The sequence below is a fragment of the Athene cunicularia genome, assembly GCF_003259725.1.
Source record: "Athene cunicularia isolate RWA chromosome 1 unlocalized genomic scaffold, athCun1 chr1_part2, whole genome shotgun sequence".
NCBI lineage: Eukaryota > Metazoa > Chordata > Aves > Strigiformes > Strigidae > Athene > Athene cunicularia.
The window spans coordinates 46,856,702-46,878,023 of NW_020799092.1; the positions used below are offsets into that span (position 1 = coordinate 46,856,702).

At 36.2% G+C, this 21,322-nt stretch overlaps 1 protein-coding gene across 1 annotated transcript in view; it reads right to left on the minus strand.

The window, feature by feature from the left end:
• Positions 1 to 12,741: 12,741 nt before the first annotated feature.
• USP15 (ubiquitin specific peptidase 15) overlaps positions 12,742 to 21,322 on the minus strand; it is a 56,600-nt gene continuing 48,019 nt past the window's right edge. The window contains exons 11-21 of the mRNA XM_026867563.1: positions 20,882 to 20,965; positions 20,696 to 20,790; positions 20,329 to 20,517; positions 19,362 to 19,477; positions 18,975 to 19,250; positions 18,590 to 18,660; positions 18,116 to 18,231; positions 16,084 to 16,233; positions 15,564 to 15,667; positions 14,907 to 14,995; positions 12,742 to 14,634 (exon numbers count right to left, since the gene is read on the minus strand). Of these exons, the coding sequence (XP_026723364.1) occupies positions 14,449 to 14,634; positions 14,907 to 14,995; positions 15,564 to 15,667; positions 16,084 to 16,233; positions 18,116 to 18,231; positions 18,590 to 18,660; positions 18,975 to 19,250; positions 19,362 to 19,477; positions 20,329 to 20,517; positions 20,696 to 20,790; positions 20,882 to 20,965 (1,476 nt within the window). The 3' untranslated portion in view covers positions 12,742 to 14,448. The remainder of the gene's footprint in view (positions 14,635 to 14,906; positions 14,996 to 15,563; positions 15,668 to 16,083; positions 16,234 to 18,115; positions 18,232 to 18,589; positions 18,661 to 18,974; positions 19,251 to 19,361; positions 19,478 to 20,328; positions 20,518 to 20,695; positions 20,791 to 20,881; positions 20,966 to 21,322) is intronic.

Here is a 21,322-nt window from a genome sequence, read left to right on the forward strand (position 1 = left end):
AGGGGGACGAACTGCGGCGTCGGCGAGGAGCCGCTGCGGAGGGCTGGGGGTGGCAAGGCTGAGGAAGATCCTTGGCCTCGCCGCAGGGCACCGGCAGGCCGTGTTCAGCCGAGCGGCTGGAGGAGTCGTCATCCCCCGCGGCGAGTCCGGCTCTCGGAGGGAAGTCGGCGCCGAATGCCGTCTAAAAAAAAAACCAAAAAGCGAGGCAGGCTATTGCGGTTTCCTTACGAATTGTGAAGTTCTTCGCTTCCTGCTGCAGGAGGGGAGGTCCGTGCCCTCGAGACCCGTCTGCGTACGCAGCCTTGCATGGTTTTCTCCAGGCGAAGCCAGGGTGCATCCTTCTGTGAGAAGATAAACACAGGCAGGGCAAAAACAAGGGGATGGGGGCAGTCGGGTCCCCGGTACCTTCCTTGTCACCAGCAGTGTCCCTCTGAAATACTAAAGTTTTCCAGCCAGCTGGTTTTAACCGATTTCAAAAGCAGGCACCCGCGCAACGAGCAGGAGCTCTTCAACCAGTATCTGTTGCTCGTAGCAAAGCTCCCGGTGTCACTTCAGCCACAGCAAAGGCTTCCCTCCAGCCTGAGCGCTGCCTGGGAGCTCCCTGCTGGAGGACACCATTCGTCGTCGAACAGTTAACATTTCACAAAGGTTTTGGTCTCCGCAATAATTATTTTTCCATGTTCTGGCTGCTGTAAATCCTCTACTGCGGTGGCTGCTCACCTGTAATGCAACATGGTTCTGTTGCCCTTATAAACCGAGCGAGTTGGAAAACGTTCTTGAGTTTCTACAGTCAAAAAAAAAAAAAAAAAATCAGACGGAAAAATAAAATTTTACTGCTTCGCTATTTAAAATATTTTTATTCTAAATAATGTCTTCAGACTTTGAAAGTCTTCAGTCTTATTCAGAGAATGTGCTATAATTTCTTTTTTCTTTTTTTTTTTTTGGTGTATCTTGTAATGAAAAAGGGAAAAGAAGTTCTCTAAAATCTGAGCATCCCTATTTGTATGTTGGGATTAATTTCCTGTGAGATACTTCGGAAATCATACAGTAAATAGGATCCCACTGGCACAGCATTGTACACTGCACCTGTAGACGTAAGTCTAGGTGTGCTCTATGAGACAAGAAGTGCAGGATTGCTCTCTGTTATTTTAAGTTCTTTATTTTTACATAATTTTCAAGTTACTCTTAGCTTGACCCAACGGGATAAATGGATGTGAGTTTTTAAAACTGTGTGTTTGTTAAAACTACACAATTGAATTAGGCAAACTTCCTTCAGACAAGGTGCTAGAATTTCACCGCTGTGTTCTGTAAATTCAAACCCATGATTCTGTAGCATTGTTATACTTTCAAAATGCGTTGGTCTGTGTTTTCTCAAAAGCTTTGATTTTTATATGCTTACTTAAAAACAACCCAAAACCCAAGATAATTGTCTTCAGTATAACTATTTACATGCTTAACCAGTAAGCATTTTCCTAAGGATTTTTCTGCCTAAATGCATTTTGGTCTTCAATCCTGGTAGCAATGCACAGATCAGTCCAAATACCTTCATAAGAAACATGGATGATTTGCTGGGAGAATGAGTCAATTAATTATTGGCTATTCGTAGATATTTCTTAGGTAAGCTTTAATAGTTTACTTCCTTTTTGCTGTTTGGATTTTTCCACCTATTTACTGTACAGGGTGAGCTCTGAGCATATTTGTACTCACTGAACCTACTTGTCTGCCTAAACTAAAATGATTGAAATTCCTTGTGAAGGTTAGTAAACTGTTCTATAGCACTGCACTTCTTACGAAGAGGGAGAAAATATTTTGGGCATAACTTGTCTGAAGGGGACATTTTTGGTTAAAGCATCCCACTGTCATTATCATCCCTGTAATCAAAATGAGGAAGATGAGGATTACTGTCATATGGCCATATTTTCCTGGTAACAATGGTGAGACAAGTAAGAAGAGTTGAAATTAATCACATTTAAAGCAAATAAATTAGTATGTATTAGATCGTACGTGCATACTGATTTCCTGCAAATCTTACTGTTTTGTTTAACCAGAAAAGACTAAACATTCAGTTTGGACAGGGAGCCACTCTTACATTGCGAATGCCTGATAAGTTAACTTATATGAATGATAGATGGTGTCTTTAACGAGAGCCATAGCAGTAAATTTGTCCACCCTTCCTCACAGAGTAATAACAACTTCTGAAGTAAAAGTAATGAGGGAATAGGTGATTACTGCATTTGAGTAAAATTGACAACTTGTTTCTGTATGTTTTTATTGGCAAGGATTGTGTAAAAAAATTGTCAAAATATTTAAGAACAGTAGTGATAAATATTTTGGAATATAAACTATTATACCTCTTAGGAAGAAATGTTTTACGTATTGTTTTTGTTGTAGTTTATACTGTTTGTGTAAAATGATGGTTTCTTGAGAAAGAGCGGGTTATTTCGTGCTGTTAATTGTTTTTATCCTATGAGCTTGTATTTGCTGATTATCTGTCCTTTCTTGTCTGTCTTTTCAGCTATCAGCTTTGACACTCAGTCTACTCAGCATTGCCAGCCAAATAGCAAGATTGATTATGGGTTTGGAAAGGAATCCTACAAGTGGTTGCAGAATTGAAAACTCTTTCAGATCTGCTGAATACAATATTTCATTGCAATAGATACTATTGCATGGATTCCTAACCCTTAGTAGAAGTTCTTGCCTGTCTTTTGGTATGTTTTAAATGCCTCAATTTCAGTTCAAGTAACTTTTGAGTCAGAAAGTGGAGCAGCATATGTGGACATCTCTGAGGGCACGTTTTTGACTGGCAAGCTGAAATGCTACTTAGCTGTTAAGCTAAGTTTGTATTGCACTGCAATTACTATATTGTTATTTGTTTTGTTATTAAAATTGTTATTTTGCAATGGGCAGTGGGTGATTGGAATCACTCCCTGTAGCTTTATGACCCTCATTAGCAACAAAAATGCTCATGAGACCTATTGTGATTCATTAAATTACTTCTTGGAACCAGTGTTCATGTTCATTCCGAATGATGCACTTCAGTCCTTTTGATTTGATTAAACATTGGATAGCGCTCGGCTGTGTTAATTTCAGGTGTTTACTCCTAGTTATAGTCCACCCTGGTAGATGTATGAAGATGCAGACTATGATTCTGAGAACTGGGTTCTTTCGCTGCGTTACACAGAGGCAAAACTATCAGATTTCACTGTGGCAATTGGTTTCATGCTGATGGAAAGAATCATGGCTTTTCCTCTGAGTTTGCTTTACTAACACTCCTGTATACTTTTGTAACTGATATGAATCTATATGTAGTAACAGTATTAAGTAAACTTCAGGATATGAAATACCATGAACTGTGTGGTCAAGTAAAGGTGCTTGCAGACATCTGTGGTGGTTTTTTGTACTGCAGAGTAAAAGTCATGATGGAGAAAATTTCGTCTCATAGTAGATTGAACATAGATACTGATAATGAAAGGCAAAGTTAAATTTTAAATTAAAAGAGAGTGAGAGATGGATTACTACCAAATACTTCCTGTAATAAATAAAGTCCTTTATAAAAATTATACCTTGTACTGGTCTGTGTAAGCACAAAGAAGCCCTATACACACAGTTTACTATGTGTAAAAGCTTCATAAGCTCCTTCTTAAATTACAGACACAAGAAATGAGGCAAGAGAATATTTCTGTTGTAGCCACAAATGGGTTAAAAGCAGAAGTAATAACCTTCCCTCTAGCACCTGGTATTTTTTTTATGGAATAAAAGCAAAGCCCTTGTTCCTTCAGGAAGTTATATCTACCAGGAGATTGAAAAATACTTTGTTTTCCTGTGTGAACTCCTGTGTCCCTTTCCACATAGGTGTGAGCATATATTTACATTGAATACACATTTTGTTTGTGTATTTGCAGTTAATACACATTTTATTTTGTTCACTCAACTAAAAAAGCAATCCCAGCTGCTGTCAGTGAATCATCCTCTTTGTCGTTAGCGAAAACTATCAGTAATTATGTCACATTAAGGTCACTGACAAAATGTTAAGTAGCAATGCCCAAAATGTCAGATGTGTGACTTGTATTAGATACTCAGCAAGGATTCCCTACTGAATTACAGTACGATCACTTCAGGGCCCACACACAAATCTCCTAACCAGAGGCTTAGATGGTTCTGTGGCTCTTGCATAACCAGTCAGCAAAGCTGGTTTTCCAATTTTTCCTGATTGAACCTTGTCCAAACAGATTCTGAAAGCAGTGGTTTGGGGTTTTTTGTGTTGTCTTTCCATTGCCCTAAGTGAATCAGCTGAACCCGTTAACATCTTTTCTGAGAAAGAACTGCTCTCCACTGCTTGAATTAATTTATTGCTGTCTTAGAGCTAGCAGTGTAACAACAGACAGACAGATAACATGATATTCACAAAATCTTAGCAGCAGCAGCTCCCATGCCCTTCACAACTGAGCGTGAGTCGGGACAAATTAAATAACTTTTCCAGTTCACACAGGAAGTACGTGGCTGGCTTGGGAAATAAACCTTACTCTGTGTGTTAAATGGAATCTGTCTTTTATTCCCTTACACAAGAAATAGTATTTGTTAGATAACAGAATTATTATCTATTCAGGCAGCACCCGTGAATTTTCCCTGCATGGTCTGTAACACAGTCCATTCATGCTACCTTTTTTTTTTTCTGCCAAGTGTAGAAAATACAGAAACCATGATGGAGATTTTACTTGACCGTTGTTTACATTGAAAAACCCCATGCTGACCATCCCTGCTACCATCTTAACCATTAGCACAGCGTGAGGTCGTGGTCAGCAGATGAAGAAACTTCAGCGATGTTGCATTTCTGACCAGAATTTACTGCAATGTCTGTTATTAGGAATTTTGGTTTAGAAATAAAGGTGTAGATGTGTTGAAGCAATATAATTGTGATTCTAGGCAGTATTATTTGATCCAGAGCTATTGCAGTGAACAGCAGATTAGCTGAACTCTCAGAAGTCTTTTCTTGAGTCCCTCATTGTGACTGCAGGATGTGTAATGTAAAAATGCTCATGAAGAATGTCAAAAATATGCATTGTGCTTCAGTTTGCTTATTTGCTGCTCTGTCATCTATTTGGCAAAAACCTCCCTACATCTTTTTAATAATTTAATTTTTATCTCTTCTTCAGCTTGTATGAAGATTATGGAAATATTTCCAGGCACCTGGTAGACAACAGACAATCTACTAATCACCAAGCAACACCAGAGGGGAGAAGGGTGTTCCCCTGTGTAAAAATAATTCTTTTTGACTGCTGTGGCAAAGAGGAGAAGCCACTGGATGCTTTCCCCACAGGCTTTGGTGAATCCTTCTTTAAGGTAATCACTCAAGGTTGCAGCCCTGGGGCTGCTGAGTGATACTGTTACTACAGGAGAGTTTCCATCTACTGACTGGATGTTAGGTCCTTTACATTAGGGGTTGCCTCTGTCTACATAGCAAGCATTGCAGTTATATCTACAAAATACAGAAAATATCTATAACATTAGATATACTGATTATACTCATATAAGTAGCATGGAGGCCAGCACACTACCCAGGTATTCTTTTCTCGCACTGCCACAGCTATGCTGCTGACATGACCAACTTAATTTGTAGCTAACTCAGACCAGTCTAGAAAAGACTCAGTGTGGCCATGTATTTCAGAGACCCTCCAGCACAACTGCTTGCAAAGATAACTGAAATGTGACCAGTTGTTTCATAGGCAGTTCTTTCTACCAACCATAAGGATTAGAGATTTCTTATGGAAAAGATCTTGATGGAGAGCTATTTGGCATAGAGACCTCAATTTTCATTATATGTTGTGCTCATCTTTATTGCTTTATGAAGATTATAGACCTGTTCTTATTTCATTCAAAGGATTTTGCCCTTGATATAAATATTTTAATGGCTGCATGTGTGGCTGTGTTTATAAGCAACAATCTGAAAGAAATTTTGTTACTCAGGTTGAATCAAACCAGATAATCAGAATTAACATTCTTCTCAGGGAATTTGGAAGACGGCCAGAGAAATCCAGCTGTAAGGAGCTGAATTATTTCCTTCATAGTAAAATGACTATACAGATCACCTCCACGTGTGAATATGTATCCCCAATAAAGCAGGGCTATACCATAGTATGTATCTACATCCTGGGTCATATGCAAGCAGGTATGTCCATACCTGTATGGTATATGGTATATGTATGGATGTATACATGTGGCAATTTCAAGGTTATTATTGGCATTTTGGGAGCATTTCTTGAAGTTGTATTTAGTATTTCACAAATAGGAGCACCCTTCTGGAACCCGCTCCCAAGGCACAGTGGATGAGCTTATCCATCTCGTACCAGTGCATGGAAGCACTCCTGACTGACCACTGGCTGAAGCATAGGAAATTCCAGTCTGAACACTCACTCTTCCAGCTGAGAGCCAAGCTCTGGAGCTACTGAATGGATCATTAAGTGGGATGTGTAAGAACGTCAGGTGAAACTTGTTCAGCCAGTCTGAGACTTTATTTCTGTTTGGCAGCACGGTCATTAGTAGATTCCTATGGCTGTTTATTCTTAGGGGCCCTGCTTCAGTTTTTAACTGACAAAACCACACCATGCTCTAAGAAGATTTGATAATTTAATTATAAAATTAGCAGTTAACATGTACTAAGTACTGACAGACTCTTTACCAAATGTGTGTGCTCCTGACTAGCTTAGCCACAATTTGGTTTGAGGGATACAAGTGTCTGGTGGGCTTGAATGTCCTATTTTGTTGGAGGCAAGATCACAGAAAGCCAGGACTAGCCTTACTGACACTCACAGTAGAGTTTCAAAGAACTTGACACTTCATGTTTTTTTTCCCCTTCAGGACACTTAGAGCCTCCCTTTGTAAACCTATTCCTCCAAATTATTAACAGCTCCTGCTCTCAAGACATTATCCAATACTTGGATGCTTAAACTGCAGTTTTCTAGATAATGACTAAGTTAGGACTCATGTCAAAAAATAGTATGGCTCTTCTATTACTGTTTTATTTCAAATTGTCCTCATAGTATCCTAGATCACCTGTAGATTTTTTCCTTTCTAGTGGTTTTCTGTATCTTTCACTAAAAAGTTAAATCCATTGTTGGAGTGAAGCTACTTTTGTTTTCTTTCCCTACAAGGCAACTCACAGCTATCAAAGATTTTAATTTTCAGTTTCCTGATAGTGGCTTTTGCAGTTTTTTTTTTTTTTTTTTTTCCTTTCTTTTTTTTTTTTTCCATAGTATTCTGCCTTTTTTTAGAATTAATTTGAAATCCTCTACCACCTCCTTATTAGTATCCTACAGCTACTTTCTTATTATATTCATCTTTTCTATTCATCCAGTATAGGCTTTTCCACGCTCCTGCCCTTGTCTTTGCTGTGATTCATTGTTTTTACATACGTTCATAGTTCTGCACAATTTCTTTCACTTTGCCATCAGTTCTTTTGCTTTTGTCTCCTAATGATGTAGAGTCACATTGAATTACCTGAGATGTTTGTTCTGGAATGGAGTATGTAAATTTAAATCTTAAATCTGATTTGTTTCCTTTTATTTTTAACTGCACATTTGTTCACAGTTTTGGGAAGATTTTTACTAGTTAAATAAATTAAATTGATATGTCTATGTGGCTTTTTCATTTCAAGTAAAGAATATCATGTCTGTCAAATTCTAACAATATTGTCATATGCTACTGCAAAAACAGAGACATAATCCATCACACTTGATATTAAGGGAGCAATTTACATCATAAAAATGGGCTTTCTAAATTACAGTCTCAGACTGAGCATGATGTTAACCGAACTGAATCCAAAGATTACAGACAGGTGACAACCAAATACTTCCCATAGTAAGTAGTTCTACAAATTCCTTTGATTTCTCTCTTGATCTTTGCCACCTTATCTGGAAAATATTCCAGAAATGTCTAAGGATATATTTCCTGAAGACAAGTTCTAAGGCATTATTTCCTATACCAGAAATCAACATGTACATCTAATTTTCTTAAATTGTGTAAAAACAGGTTAATTCAGCAATTCAGAATATTTTATGAAAAAAGTTCTATTGTGTCCATCCCATCTGTTGATTTTGGTTATTGTGTATTATTGTGTATTATAGGCCTCAGCAATCTCCTTGATCCAAACATTTCAATTGACTTTATTGCCCAACTGTAGTTCATTAATCTAAAATGTTCACAACAGTTTTTTAAACTGAGAATTTTGAAAACAAAACATTTTTAGTATATAACTGATTGTATTTTATGGTAAAAAAAACCCCACATGGTGTCAGTAGCAAGAAACTCATTGGTGGCAGGGAATTTTTTTAAGTAAAAGATGTGAAAGTCGAACTGCTGCTATTGACAGTCCTAGTACACTTTTGAAAAATGTGCCTGAATCTAGGTTCTCAGCTTTACAAGCTGTATTTAGGATCCATGTCATACATGCCAAAGTTATGCAGGACATCCGTCTCACCAAATAAATAGGTTATTTAGATACTGCATTTAATTCATTGAGCAGCTATTAGGTCATGCAAAATTAGTCGACATGACTAATATGTATTATTTGATTTGGCAAATGCAACTACAGAGTAGCAATGCTGTGTAACATTTATTGACCTGTTCACTTGCAGCTGAATTACATTAAGGGTTTATGGAAGCTTCTTTTTCCCCACTGGAATGGGGGGAGCAGAACTCATATAGGATCCAAATACCATCTCCTCCTATTTGGCAAATTACCCAAGGAAACCAGTCCTATATGAGCTGCCCTAAACTGTGTATTTATTGAGTACCCCTGAGAAACATTTAACTGAGTTGACAGAAGGGGTGTTCTTTGTGTTTGCTTTTAATAAGTACAAATGATACACTGTTAGTTATTACTGTCCCTCCTGTATGCAGATTCTTCTCACCTGAGAGACACACTCACCTTCACAGAACACCCACAGCACAGTATATAGTTTATAACATTGAGAGATGTTGAAAACAAGCATAGCTCATCTGGTTTCTTTCCAGACACCCTTTGTTGTGTTGTTAATTTTAATTCTTGAGGAACCATGTGTTTTTCAACAGGGGCATGGCTGAACTGGTCATTGTGCTTTAACAGAAATTGTCACGGAAAAGCAGGGATGCTCTTCCATCATCACAAAGAAAGAAGGAAAAGGGAGAGGTGTGTTTCAATTTAAGTGGTAACTGGGAGGAAGAGTTACTTTGAGAAAAGGACAAGAAATTGAAGAGGTTTTTCAGATGGGGTTTGGAGCAACTTCATGAGTTTGATTTGTTAGTAGCAATGGTGCAGGAAGGGAAGAAAAAATCATACCATTTGCTACCCAGAAACAAGAGCATGGGTTTTATTCCCGTATTAATGAATTCTTACAACACTAGTGTGTGAAGGCCTTTCTCCAAACCATGCTGAGCTCAGAGCAAATACCTACAGATTCAGGCCTCCATTCAAAACTTGCCATCAGGTCTGAAGAGGGAAGAACATTCCTCTGAAAAGAACAGGGTATTTACAGATTCATAGATCTCAAAGCTGAGGCGGATGGCACAGATGAAGTCTCCATCCCAGCAGGGAAAGGGCCATTGCACACCTTGACTGCCTCCCTGCTTAGCCCAGGGAAGGCATCCAGCCCAGAGTTAACATAGCACCCACCATTTGCCTCTGCTGGTTTCTCCACTGGTATATTCCCTCTCCTTGTTAAAAAGTAATTGCATAAAAGACTCCCAATCTCTATTATCAGATTTTCTGGTTTCAGTTTTGAACCATTAGTTCTTTGAATGTTTCTCTCCACTCCAATACCCCCTGCATATAGTTACTTCCTCCTCATAAGGCACCATACACAAATTGAGGCACTTCTGAGCAGTCTTACTGAGAAAACAATTCTTCTTTATATCTGTTACTGCAAATATATTTACTCTGGGGTTGTAACTTTATTTCTGTAATGCCTCACAGATTACAATCTGAATTTTTGTATTTGCTCAGGAACCTTATGACAGACCTGGGAAGATTAAACCAACTTCTTATTTCTGCTTATGTATCTAAGGAGAAGTTCTTACACCGTTTCACATTGGGAGCTTGTGCTGAACTGCTTGTCCACCAGGGCTGCACAGGATTTAGGGGTACTTACTACTTTCTACCTTCTGTAGATATGATCTGAATATTTTATATACTGAATAAAATAATAATTTAAGACCAAGGCCACAAACTTCTCCAGTAACACCCCTATTCCACAATGATTTCCTAACAGAAACTATTTTGAGATTGTTGGGTCAGTTCCTAAACTTTGTATTGGGTGATACTGCATAACACTCATGTTTTGATGAGAATAATGTGATACTTAAGGTGATAATAATTAAGTACCAAGCACTTAAATAATTCTAGATGCACTTATAATCTTTACCGAGTCTCTTTTTCAATTAATGACCCACCCCCAAATAACAAAACTTACTTTTTATAAAACCATACCAACCGATGTGAATTTCATTTGAGTCCTGTATCAATTTCTGCATTATTTGGTCCAGAATGACTGTTAACGCTGCTGGGTATATAGTAATCCAATTCGTTCCCTAGTTAATGGGATAAATTGGTCATAAATTTGTCACATTTGGTCTCTTCTGGCATTTCCATGCTATTCCAAGATTTAGTTTCTTTTCAGTAAAGAGAGGTCTCTCTGCCTGCCTCAGGAGCACACGGTGCCAGTAAAGTGTGCAATGTTGGAACTAGGAAAGTGGAGCTGTTTTCACAATTTGTTTACCCCCGAAGGAAAAAGAACTAAAAAATCTGAAGAGAGCAATTTGCCTGCAGACTACAAATATGTTTGTTCTATCAAATATAGCTTTCATATTAATTTTCACTACATTTATAGTCGTTTTGTCAGAGTAACTAGTACTTAGGAACAATGAGATATCATACCCTGAAATTAGAGTCTGACATCAAAGGCGGCATAATTTTTGAAGAAAACTGGTGAGTTTGCCAAATAATTTCTTTCCGCCTGACATACTGACTTCCTTCTAAAGATTTAAAAATGCTTAAATACACTGCACTCCATAACACAGTGATAACTTGCTGGTAAAACTAGAAAGGGGCCTTCCCATCAGCAACTACCTGTAGATGCAGGAGATGTTTCTACATCATCTGGCAGGGTAATATCTGAACTTTTCTCATCTGTCATCTCAGCTGTTAAGTTGCAAACCTCACTTTAGTGTGCCAGGAAGGCAGGTAGGATTTAATTTAAGGGGATGATAGATCAGTGAACCAATCTACACCAAAGCATCCAGAACGCTGGTTGAAGCCAACTAAAACAAGAGGTCCTGGGTAGTATCTCCTCACCCATCCCTCCCTCCCAGCCAGGCTTTAAATATTGCCGTCACAAAATCCATGGAGTAACTGGAAATTGCAAGCCGTCTTCTGCCTCCTACTCTGTTTTGTTTCTGTGACTCTCACATTAACAAGGTTAACCGTATCTTACAATTTTGGGGTTTATGCTGATACATACAGCCATCAAAAAGCTTGCTGCAAATGTAACTGAAAAAAGAAAGCATACTGTAGATTTTTATCAGACATGATTCATAAAAAGAGATGTTAGAACCTTCTTTCTTCTCTCTATAAAGAACTAGTTGAGTGACAATAACTTTTGGTTAAGACACCATAAAGAACAGTATGCTGTATTCTGTGGTTTTAATTTAAAGCATGTCCACACTTGATGAATTATCACACCTTATGTGTGAATACGTAATAGTTCTATGAAACTCACAACTGGGCTGAATTCCCAGAAACCTTTGAGATAGTTATATAGAAATGTTATTGATTTTTTTATCTGATTAGGAAGCTTACAAACTCAGTGTGTATGATCTTCAAAGCCAAATTAACAATAACATACAAATTAGAAATTATCTGTGTAATTTTTTCCTGTTACTTGGTTTAAATACTATCTGGATGATCCAACTGTTAGTAGGTAAGTACATTCCTTCAAATATAAGGTCCCATGTATATGTGTATATATATATATTTACCTGTATTTTCAAAGGGAGAATGAACCGCGCTAGGAGACCTAGTTATCAGGTATTAAAACTCTGATCTACAAAGCCCAAAGTGAGACTTTGGTAAGTCAGACCAGATCCTTTGCTCCTTTGGGATATTTCCACGCAAGTTCTAGGCTAACATGATATGGGAAAACCAATGGGAGTATGAATGTAAGGGGGCTCTTTGTGTGTGCTATTCAAAAAGATCATATCTTCTCTAGGATTACCTCCTCTACTCCATATCTACTATGAGATAAAATCTCATCTCTCAAGTGCTTTAAATAAAATAAGCGAGTTAAACTCACAAGCTATTTAGTACACAGCTTTGTATGTGTTTACTGTATTCCACACCTAAATACAAGATTTTAAGCCAAAAGCTTGTATCATTCCCCCCCCCCCATATCAGCTTGTCTAATCTCAAATATACTGCCTCATTTCACCTACCATCTCAGAGTTATTATCCATTTGATGAATCACTGTTACAGTGCTACTTTTAAAAAACAAATAACAGGTTTTTATGGCAATATTTTTTTTCAGCCTTATAAATATTTTTAGAGCCAGACAATGACAGGAGAAAATCCCTTTTCTATAGACTATCTTCTGGAAATACTATTATTCTGCGTTGGTCATTAAATAGCCATTTTGTAACCGATAATATAAGTCTTAGACAAAAACTACCATTACAAACACTGTGGGAAAAATTTTGTAAGAAAATGGAAGACTAAATAAGGCCTTGAATAGCTTTATTGAAATCTGTATAAATAAACATGCGCATTTCAAATGTAAACCCAAGTGAACTCAAGTGCAGACAAAATTTTAACCTCTGTCATGCAGGAGGTTAGTTTACATTTAAAAAAAAAACCTCAAAGCAGCTTTAAAATACCAGGATGAAACACCAGTTTTAATATCAAGGTATAAAGCAAAGCCATGTCCAACATACCTCATTTATATCCTGGTCAAATGCAAATTTTTAAACTTTTTAATGCTAACATAAATAAATAATTTACCAAAATGTGCACTCACAGAGTGAACTTTTATTTACAATACACAATTTATAACCTATTGTATTTGATTAGTTCAAGTGAAGAACATCATACTTTTTGCTTTTTTCTTTTTTAAATTACTTGTTTAAACAGTGGGACACAAAGCAATTCTCCAGGTAGTAGATATGTAAAGCGTGCCCCTGCACTTAAAAGCCCCTCCCAAAGGCAGTATTGTATACAAATCAACAATACATTCTTCCAACTAGATAAAAGGGAAAGCAGCAAATTAAAAAATGTTTCAAACTGTCACACTTATCATATTTTGGCATCCTGGACCCCTGAACATAGTTAACTAAAATCCAATTCAAAGTTTATATGCTTTATATACTATACAGGTTCTGACTTGAACATGCAAATGCCAATTCTCTTATAATGAGTTACTTTTTCAGATATGCTGTAAGGCTATGGTGAATTCCATTAGGAACACACAAAGAAAATAACAGGCCTACCTTTAAAGCAATTTTGTTCATTAACAATTTAAAGGCAGGTTATACTGAAAAATTTCTCATCTAAGCCCAATACACAGTCATTACTATGGATACAGAATACTATTAACTCTGACCCTGTTACAGAGTAGTTTGCAAGCTGTCAAACTGGGGAGAGAGAGCTTAGAGCACAATTTAAAATTTTGGACTGACATCAGATTAAAATTATGCATGTTTTATAAGCAAGATAACAGTAATTATGTCTGCAGAGTAGATTCCAACAAGCAACAAAGGATACTTACATTTAATTGAAAAAACTTTTGTTAATGCAGCATGAAATCCAGAACCTGTTCCACGGCAGCAGTAAGATGAACGTAATATTCTGGATGCTCAACTATATCACAAAAGGTTAAAACACCTTTTCAAGCTGTTTCTTCTATTGTGACCGAATTTTTTTAAAAAAATTAAATTTAGGGAGGAACAAAAATTTGCTGTTTCAAGAAAACTACTGCTTATATACTTATGACATTTTTACTTGTAGTCTGTGTGACAGCCTAAGGAACATGTATATATTCATCCAGAAACTAGACTTGGCAGTAGTATTCTTGCAGTACTAAGAAAATAAATGTCAGAAGTCCACAGAATTAACATTTTAGTTATTAACTCACATCTAAAACAAAAGAAAACATAATTCATCAGAACAGCAGCAGAAAACTTAAAAGGGGTTTATTTGTGATTTCCTATATATAGCTTGTGAATACAAGACTGTAAATGCATTAGACAATTTCTGTTTAAGTTTTTATTGTTTCACTTCAAGTACTGCACATGTTAAAATGTAATAAAGATTTACATTCTGTTATCTGAAATTCCCCATCTCAGATTTTTATTCTTAATTTGTTGGGCAATTTCACTCTTCCAATAGGTATCCCCAGTAAGAAAGTCTCTTATGGCTTCTAGTTCTTCCATTAGTTAGTGTGCATACAATTCTCATTTTCTATATCATTATCATTTTCATTGCTGTCTTCATCACTTTCTAGTGGGATGCCTGTGGCAGCTGAAGCACCTTGTTTAGTTTCCCGGTCAAGAGGGAAAAAGCCAGTTCCACTGATTGTATCCTGTCTCTGGTAGAAGAGCACATATGCTGCTTTGGACTGTAAAAGAAAGAAGTGTAATATGCTCATGAGGCTCCAGACAAAACATTTACAATCCAAGTTATCTACAAGGTAAAATCACAAGGAAATTCCAAACTTTCATATTTTTGCATCTGTGACCAAACCATTTTTGTTCTGTACTGTCTTTTGAAAGAACACAAACTACTATCTATAAATTTACTGCAGGGTTCATGATTTACTCTTCATTTTTCGTCCCTCAAGAAGAAAACATCATCAACAGTCCCAATTTTAGAAACACAAAAGGTACTTACCACTATTTGGTCCTCACACGCAGTGGACACACTACTGTCATCAAAGTAGTACCATTTTCCATCATCCTTATTTTTTGCAAAAGCAGTATCTAGGGCAAAAAAGTACAATGTCTAAGGACTTTGTATCTTCATAGGTGTAACAGAACCACCTGCTAGAGTCTGTTACTGTCAAACACTTGACACTTAACTAACTAAAACCTATTATCACTATTTGACTGATAATTTCACACTTTATTTTTAATCAAAGAAAGCTTAACCAACAATATGCCCCTTCTAAAGAAAATGTACAGTGAGAAAGGACAGTCAAAATAAAATCCCTCAGTCAATTTCATTTTTCTCTCTTCTTTCAAGGAGATGTGTAATATAGAAAAATACAGACAAGCCAAAATCAGTTGTATGAGTACAGTAGCTCTTATGGAGCCCTTTATCTTTTCTCTTTTCACAATGTGAGTAACTAGAAGTAGACAAGAACCTACAATTATCCTTGAAAGCTCATTTCATACAGATTTTTGTGTTAGAATACTTGTGAAAGCATTTCAAGCTAATGAAAAAAATTGTCCCTCAACCATTAAAAAATGCCAATTATTCGAAATGATCAGTACTTAAATCAAAATAAACATGGAAAGAAAGCTGACATGATATTTGATATCAACTTACAGTGCCCTCCTCCCATTCCTCCATAGTGGTTGGAGACAGCAATCAAGTTGTAGCGGCAAGGCCCTGCATTGGGATTAATAAGGAACTCTGACATGTCCAAGTCACTGTTAAAAAAAAAAAAAGAAAACACACACAAAAAAACAACCAAAAGAAGGTCAAGTTAATAATATTTTAAACCATTTCACATTTTGGTGGTCTTTAATGCCCGTTACTTTGTATTTCCCACAAAAACTACATCCTCCAGACTACACCAACAGTGCATCTCTCACTCTGTGAGGAGTGGAACAACAAAACCAAGTAATCTTGGCCAAAACTATTGATAGACTTCTTCCATACTTATCTACCATTATTATTTTGCCAAGTTCATACTTTTCACCTACAAGAATTTTGTCATCAGTGTTTGCTGGATCCATGCATGGAAGCTGAGAACAAAAGTATTTTACATAATTGCTGGATTAAACGTGTACCCTAGACATGCTAAGTTTTACAGTTCTAGCACCAAAATATTTAGGTTTCTTACTTTATTGGAAAGTCAACCAACGTATCCAACTTGTCCCTCATATATCTGCTATAGGAAAAACGCTTCAGATGAACTACCAGTACAGGGGGCAGTGACCACAAGTCTAACTTCTTGGTAGCTTGCTGATGTTCTTTACAGTTTGGACAATACCTAAAAGAAAAAAAAAAACCCTGCAGTTTGTATGTATGTTAAAATACACTACCATAGAGAAAGCTAGTTAACACAGGAGGAACTGAACGAGCAAAAGCTGAAACACATGCATCTTCCACCTTCTGTTACTAATGCCATTGATATCCCTTCCAGTTTAAAACATGTGGTACTAGTGTGCAAGCACGCTCAGTGAAGCTCGACAGCATTTTAACCACAAAAGTAGCACCCCTCAATATAGGATTCTCGTCTCTGATAGTAGTCCCTATATCTTTAGTTAAAACACAGCTTTCTCACATTTTATCAAAAAAGCCAAGAGTTATGAAAATATCTCAGGAAAACTGACTATATGAAAAATCATAAATAACAGACAAGTGTAGTTCTTTTCTTTCAATTTCCAAATACATTCATCTCCCACCCCATCCCACCTACCACTAAAACCAGGTAACAGTGACTATTGGAAGCTGAAAAAACCTCCTTACTAAAAAAACTTGCCTTAGTAGGCAAGTACTAAACAGGCTGTGACTTATAAATTCCTGGTTCCTGCAATGCATACTTGAATCTTCCGAAAACTAAATGCTCAGGGAGGAATGTAAGTAAGAACAGTGCAAGGAAGCAACTTTTCTGTGAAGTGGTCTACGCATATTCTACACCCTGGTATCTAACAAGTAAAGATCTAGGAAAAAAAGATGTGAACCTTAATTTAAAAAGTCTGCACAAGTGTCTTTACATAGCAACATCAGGTAAAGATGAAAAATTAGGAGAACTCTACGGACAGGCTGTAACTGAAGAAGTTTTCCCAGTTGACTTAGAGTGTCTGGAATACAAATAGCACTGGACTAGAGATGATGAGCTCTCACAGATTAGACCTGTGAAGACCTGACAAATAAAGAATGAATGGGATTAATGACCTCTGGTGAGGTGTACCTAGTGACAACTGCTTGACTTCAGCAGTAGTTGCATTTCACAAATACTCTGCTTAAAAAGTCCTGCAAAAATGGAAGTGCTTCACCATACTTGAGTTATACAGTATCTCAGATAGTTTATCAAGTATTGTATAATCTAGCCAACCCAGAAAAAAAGATGAGACTTTGTCAGTCAGTCCCCTGCCCTGCCCAAATAAAGGAGGATCTCTGGTGACAGTTTGGAAGACTCCAAAACTTTTAAGTATCCACAAAAAAAAGTGGCAGATGTTTTCAAACTCAATTCTGAGCTTCAGGTGTTGATGAAGGATTCTTATGCGATAGAAAATTCCCGAGGAAGAATCTTATGGGAATATCCTATAACTGTGAGTATTCAGATATGATGTCAAATCCTAATTTGGAAGAATCATGAATCAGAATAAAAGCCTCTGCCAAAACCCCAATGATTGGAACATGAATTTGAGAGGTTCTACTGATTATAGACATCCCTATCCCACAAACCTGTTGTTTAAGTACATCCCTATTTCATATATCAATGCAAGGCAAATTATGTATTTGCATAAAAAACATCAGTATGCACCAACCTTTCTCATCTCAGAAAGGAATATTTGTTTCAATTACTACATTGGATCTGGCACAATATTATTCAAGTCCAGTCCCACATCCATTCACTGTGGATCACAGTTCACATGCTAGAGTATCTTACGGATCTACCCCTCCTCCTAATTCTGAATACGTTGTCTCCCATACAAACATAATCTTCTGCATATGGTAACAATTTTAGTTAAGCAATGGATCAAAATAGAAAACATTTTTAGAATTTTCAACTACAGTTGAAATAACAAGATTCAAAATACCATTAAGAAATCAAATAGGTATCTCTGTTAATGTTCAAGTGTGTGTTTGATAACATTTTGAGAAAAATACCATAGAACACACCAACTTTAATTTTTTGTCCTTACCATGGGTCTTCAGCACCTAATTTTTCCTTTGTTGTGAACAGCTCAATGCAATCTTTTAATTTCACAAAAGGCTTTTTGGGAGGCTTATATTCCACACTTTCATGTTTTTCAAAATCCTAAAGAGAAGTATTTCTTGAGTTAAGAGAACAAATGAAACAAAACTCATTTTAGTGATGTCGTCTTACTATAAACAGTAACTACAAAGCTCCTATATATGGAAAAACTGATCAGAAACCATTCAAGCAAAAAGTTTTCAGAGCTTCAGATTTACTTCCAATTTAGTAAGATTTGCTAATTACTTAGATGTATAAATGGTTTATTTATAACAACATATTTACTATGAATAATGCAAAAAAATATTTACTAGCTTCTTCTCTTGAAGACTTAAAATCTTTTACATCACATTAATTAAGTTGTATTTTTCACATTTAAGTTTTATTAGTGCTGGAAAGGGGAGCAACATGAACAGCTTACCTCTGCTGCACTATCATCAAAATATCTCTTCTTCAATTCAGGATCCCAATCCAAAGCAAGGAAAGATCTTTCTAAGATTAAGAACATGTTTTCTCTTAATATTATTTCTTGCTTTACATGAAATTGTATTAACTTTGGGCAAACACTCTTCAAAGTGAATTAAACAATGCTAGCACAAATTCAAGATGAAAAATTGAAGCACACACAATTTCTGCATTTCTAAGAGTTAATTACAATAGCAAATTAATTATTTATACAGAATTTACTACTGGAAAAAAAGATGTATCAAATAGCACACAGAGAAAATGAAACACTATTCAATGGAAGTGTAGTCAGAAAGAAGTATCAGAATCAAATGTTGCCCGAGTTGTTTCCCATGACTTACCATCAAGCCTAGGTTGCCTATCATCAAATCTAATATGCCTGGTATCATCTTTGATGTAGTTTATGTCAGTATTGCCTAAATTATTGAACTGGAATGTAAACAATCGCTTTTTGTGTCCCGTGAGAGGTTGACCTTTGCAAGTATCCTCAGTACATAATCCATTTTCAGAGTCATTGTCACCTCCAACTGAGTCTTCTGACTGGCTGTTTTCATTCTCTGAAGGAAGTTCCTGATCCTGGCTGGATTCATCATCTTGTTCATCTGTTTCCATTTCACCTGAAACATTTGGAAGAATAAGGAGAAAGAAATAAGGTAGAATAATCAAAAGACACTTCACTTTCAAACTGAAGACAAAATACTAAACAAGTTTAGATATTCCAGTCTTACTTGGAGATCCTTCTTCGTGTATTCCATTTGGGCCATTACCATTGATACCATGGTCCTTACAGCAATGTAGGGATCCTTCAGTGTCTTCACTTTCAGTACATGTTTTTACATATCGGCTAAATATAACAAATGAAAGCAGCAGCATCAATGTTTTTTAAATATTTACATTGTTCAAGCCAGATAATGAAATGGTTACAGCAAATCCTTTCTAGTGTACTGTATTGCTGCACTCCTTTCTGATTTATTCAGAAGTAATAGTTTTATTGTCTAACATGTCTACTGTTATGAACACATCTGAAATTCTGCCCATCTATGATCTTATGGCTTTGGCAGTTACTTGGGTTTATACAACTTGTTTCTTGGTACTAGACTCTGTCCAGAAATCACTTTTTAAAATGTTCATTAACCATATAGTTATGATGGTTAAGGTTGTGGTTATGAAACCACAAAAACATAAGGTTTCACTTACAGAAAAAGTTACATCAACAGAAAATGAGGCATAAATTTAAATTGCAGGTTATATGATTCTGATTTCTTCTACATAATGAAATTCCAGTCTAGTTCCAGAAAGTGTCTACCATGTAGTTTTACAATATAAATTCGTACATGAAGTTGCACAGCAGATACAGGAGGTATAACCATAGCAGAATAACTGGCAAATCATTTCCATTTTACCAAGCCCTAACAAACAGCTATGAATATAGCAGACTTAATTCCCCTAAACTGACAATACCAACTGATTCTCTACTGTCTTCTCAAATAAGTTTTGGATGAGATCATGCTAACAAAAAATCAAATTAAAATCTAAATTTTAGATTTAATATATTTAACAGAAAACAAATAAAAAGACTAAGTATTCAAATCTAATCCGTTTGTTAGCAATGAATGTAAAAATAAGTTCCTACTGATTTCAACTACTGGCATTATTCATAACAAATACATTTATCTTTAAACACAATAACCTTACCACATTCTTAGCAGCAGCAGGTTATACAGTTTATCTTCAGTATTATTTCTAGGCACTGCTATGAGAAAAGGTTGACCAAACAGTGAAGGACCACTATGGCTGTAGCTAGTGTGCCTGCACTTCTCCCTTAAACAAACAGGAATTATCACTTGTTCTGTATCTTCTGTTCTATTGATAGCAATTTCAAATCTAAAAAGAAAAACAATCAGAAATACAAAGGACAGCTGTCATTTAGAAAGCTACAAAGTGGAAAAATTAAAAAATAATAAACCCCCCAAGATTTGTCACTATCTTATATCTAGGTTTTAATCTTTTGCAATAATTAAACAAACTGCAAAGAGACATGAAGCATGTTATCTGTACTTACACATAAATGTCATCACGTTCCATAATACTACTTAGATTTTCATCCATGCCAAATATCCTGTGGAACCTGTGATTGTATATATCAGTAACAATCATCTAAAAAGAAAAATGGAGTGTATGTCAATAAATCAGATTAATATGTGTTAAAATGTTCATTGTTGTGTTTCATGTAAGAAACCACTCTTACCTTATCTGCAGCAACACCAGACAAAACTGACAATGCTGTGCAAAGATCCAATATATTTCCAATTTTGGGAACAACTACTTTGTACTAAAAAAAAATAAGATGTCACTTTAATTTCTTAGGAGAACAAAGATGCATGAGAACTTAAGGTGTAAAGTCTGTAAATAAACTAACACAAATTCTGAAAGCCGCTGAAAACTTAGTAGTTACTTTCACAACTTTACTCATACAGACACGCACAGTTTGAATACTACATTACTTTATACAATGCTTTTTTTAAAACGTTATTTTACTTTCTCCAGAAGAAGACTAACAGCATCAAGTACTTAGATTTATATTTCAACAGCACCTATTTATTTAAGCATTTAACTAATATGCATGCTATTGACTAGATTCTTAAATATGAAATACAACACAAGTTGTTTATAAAGTATTACTGGGAAA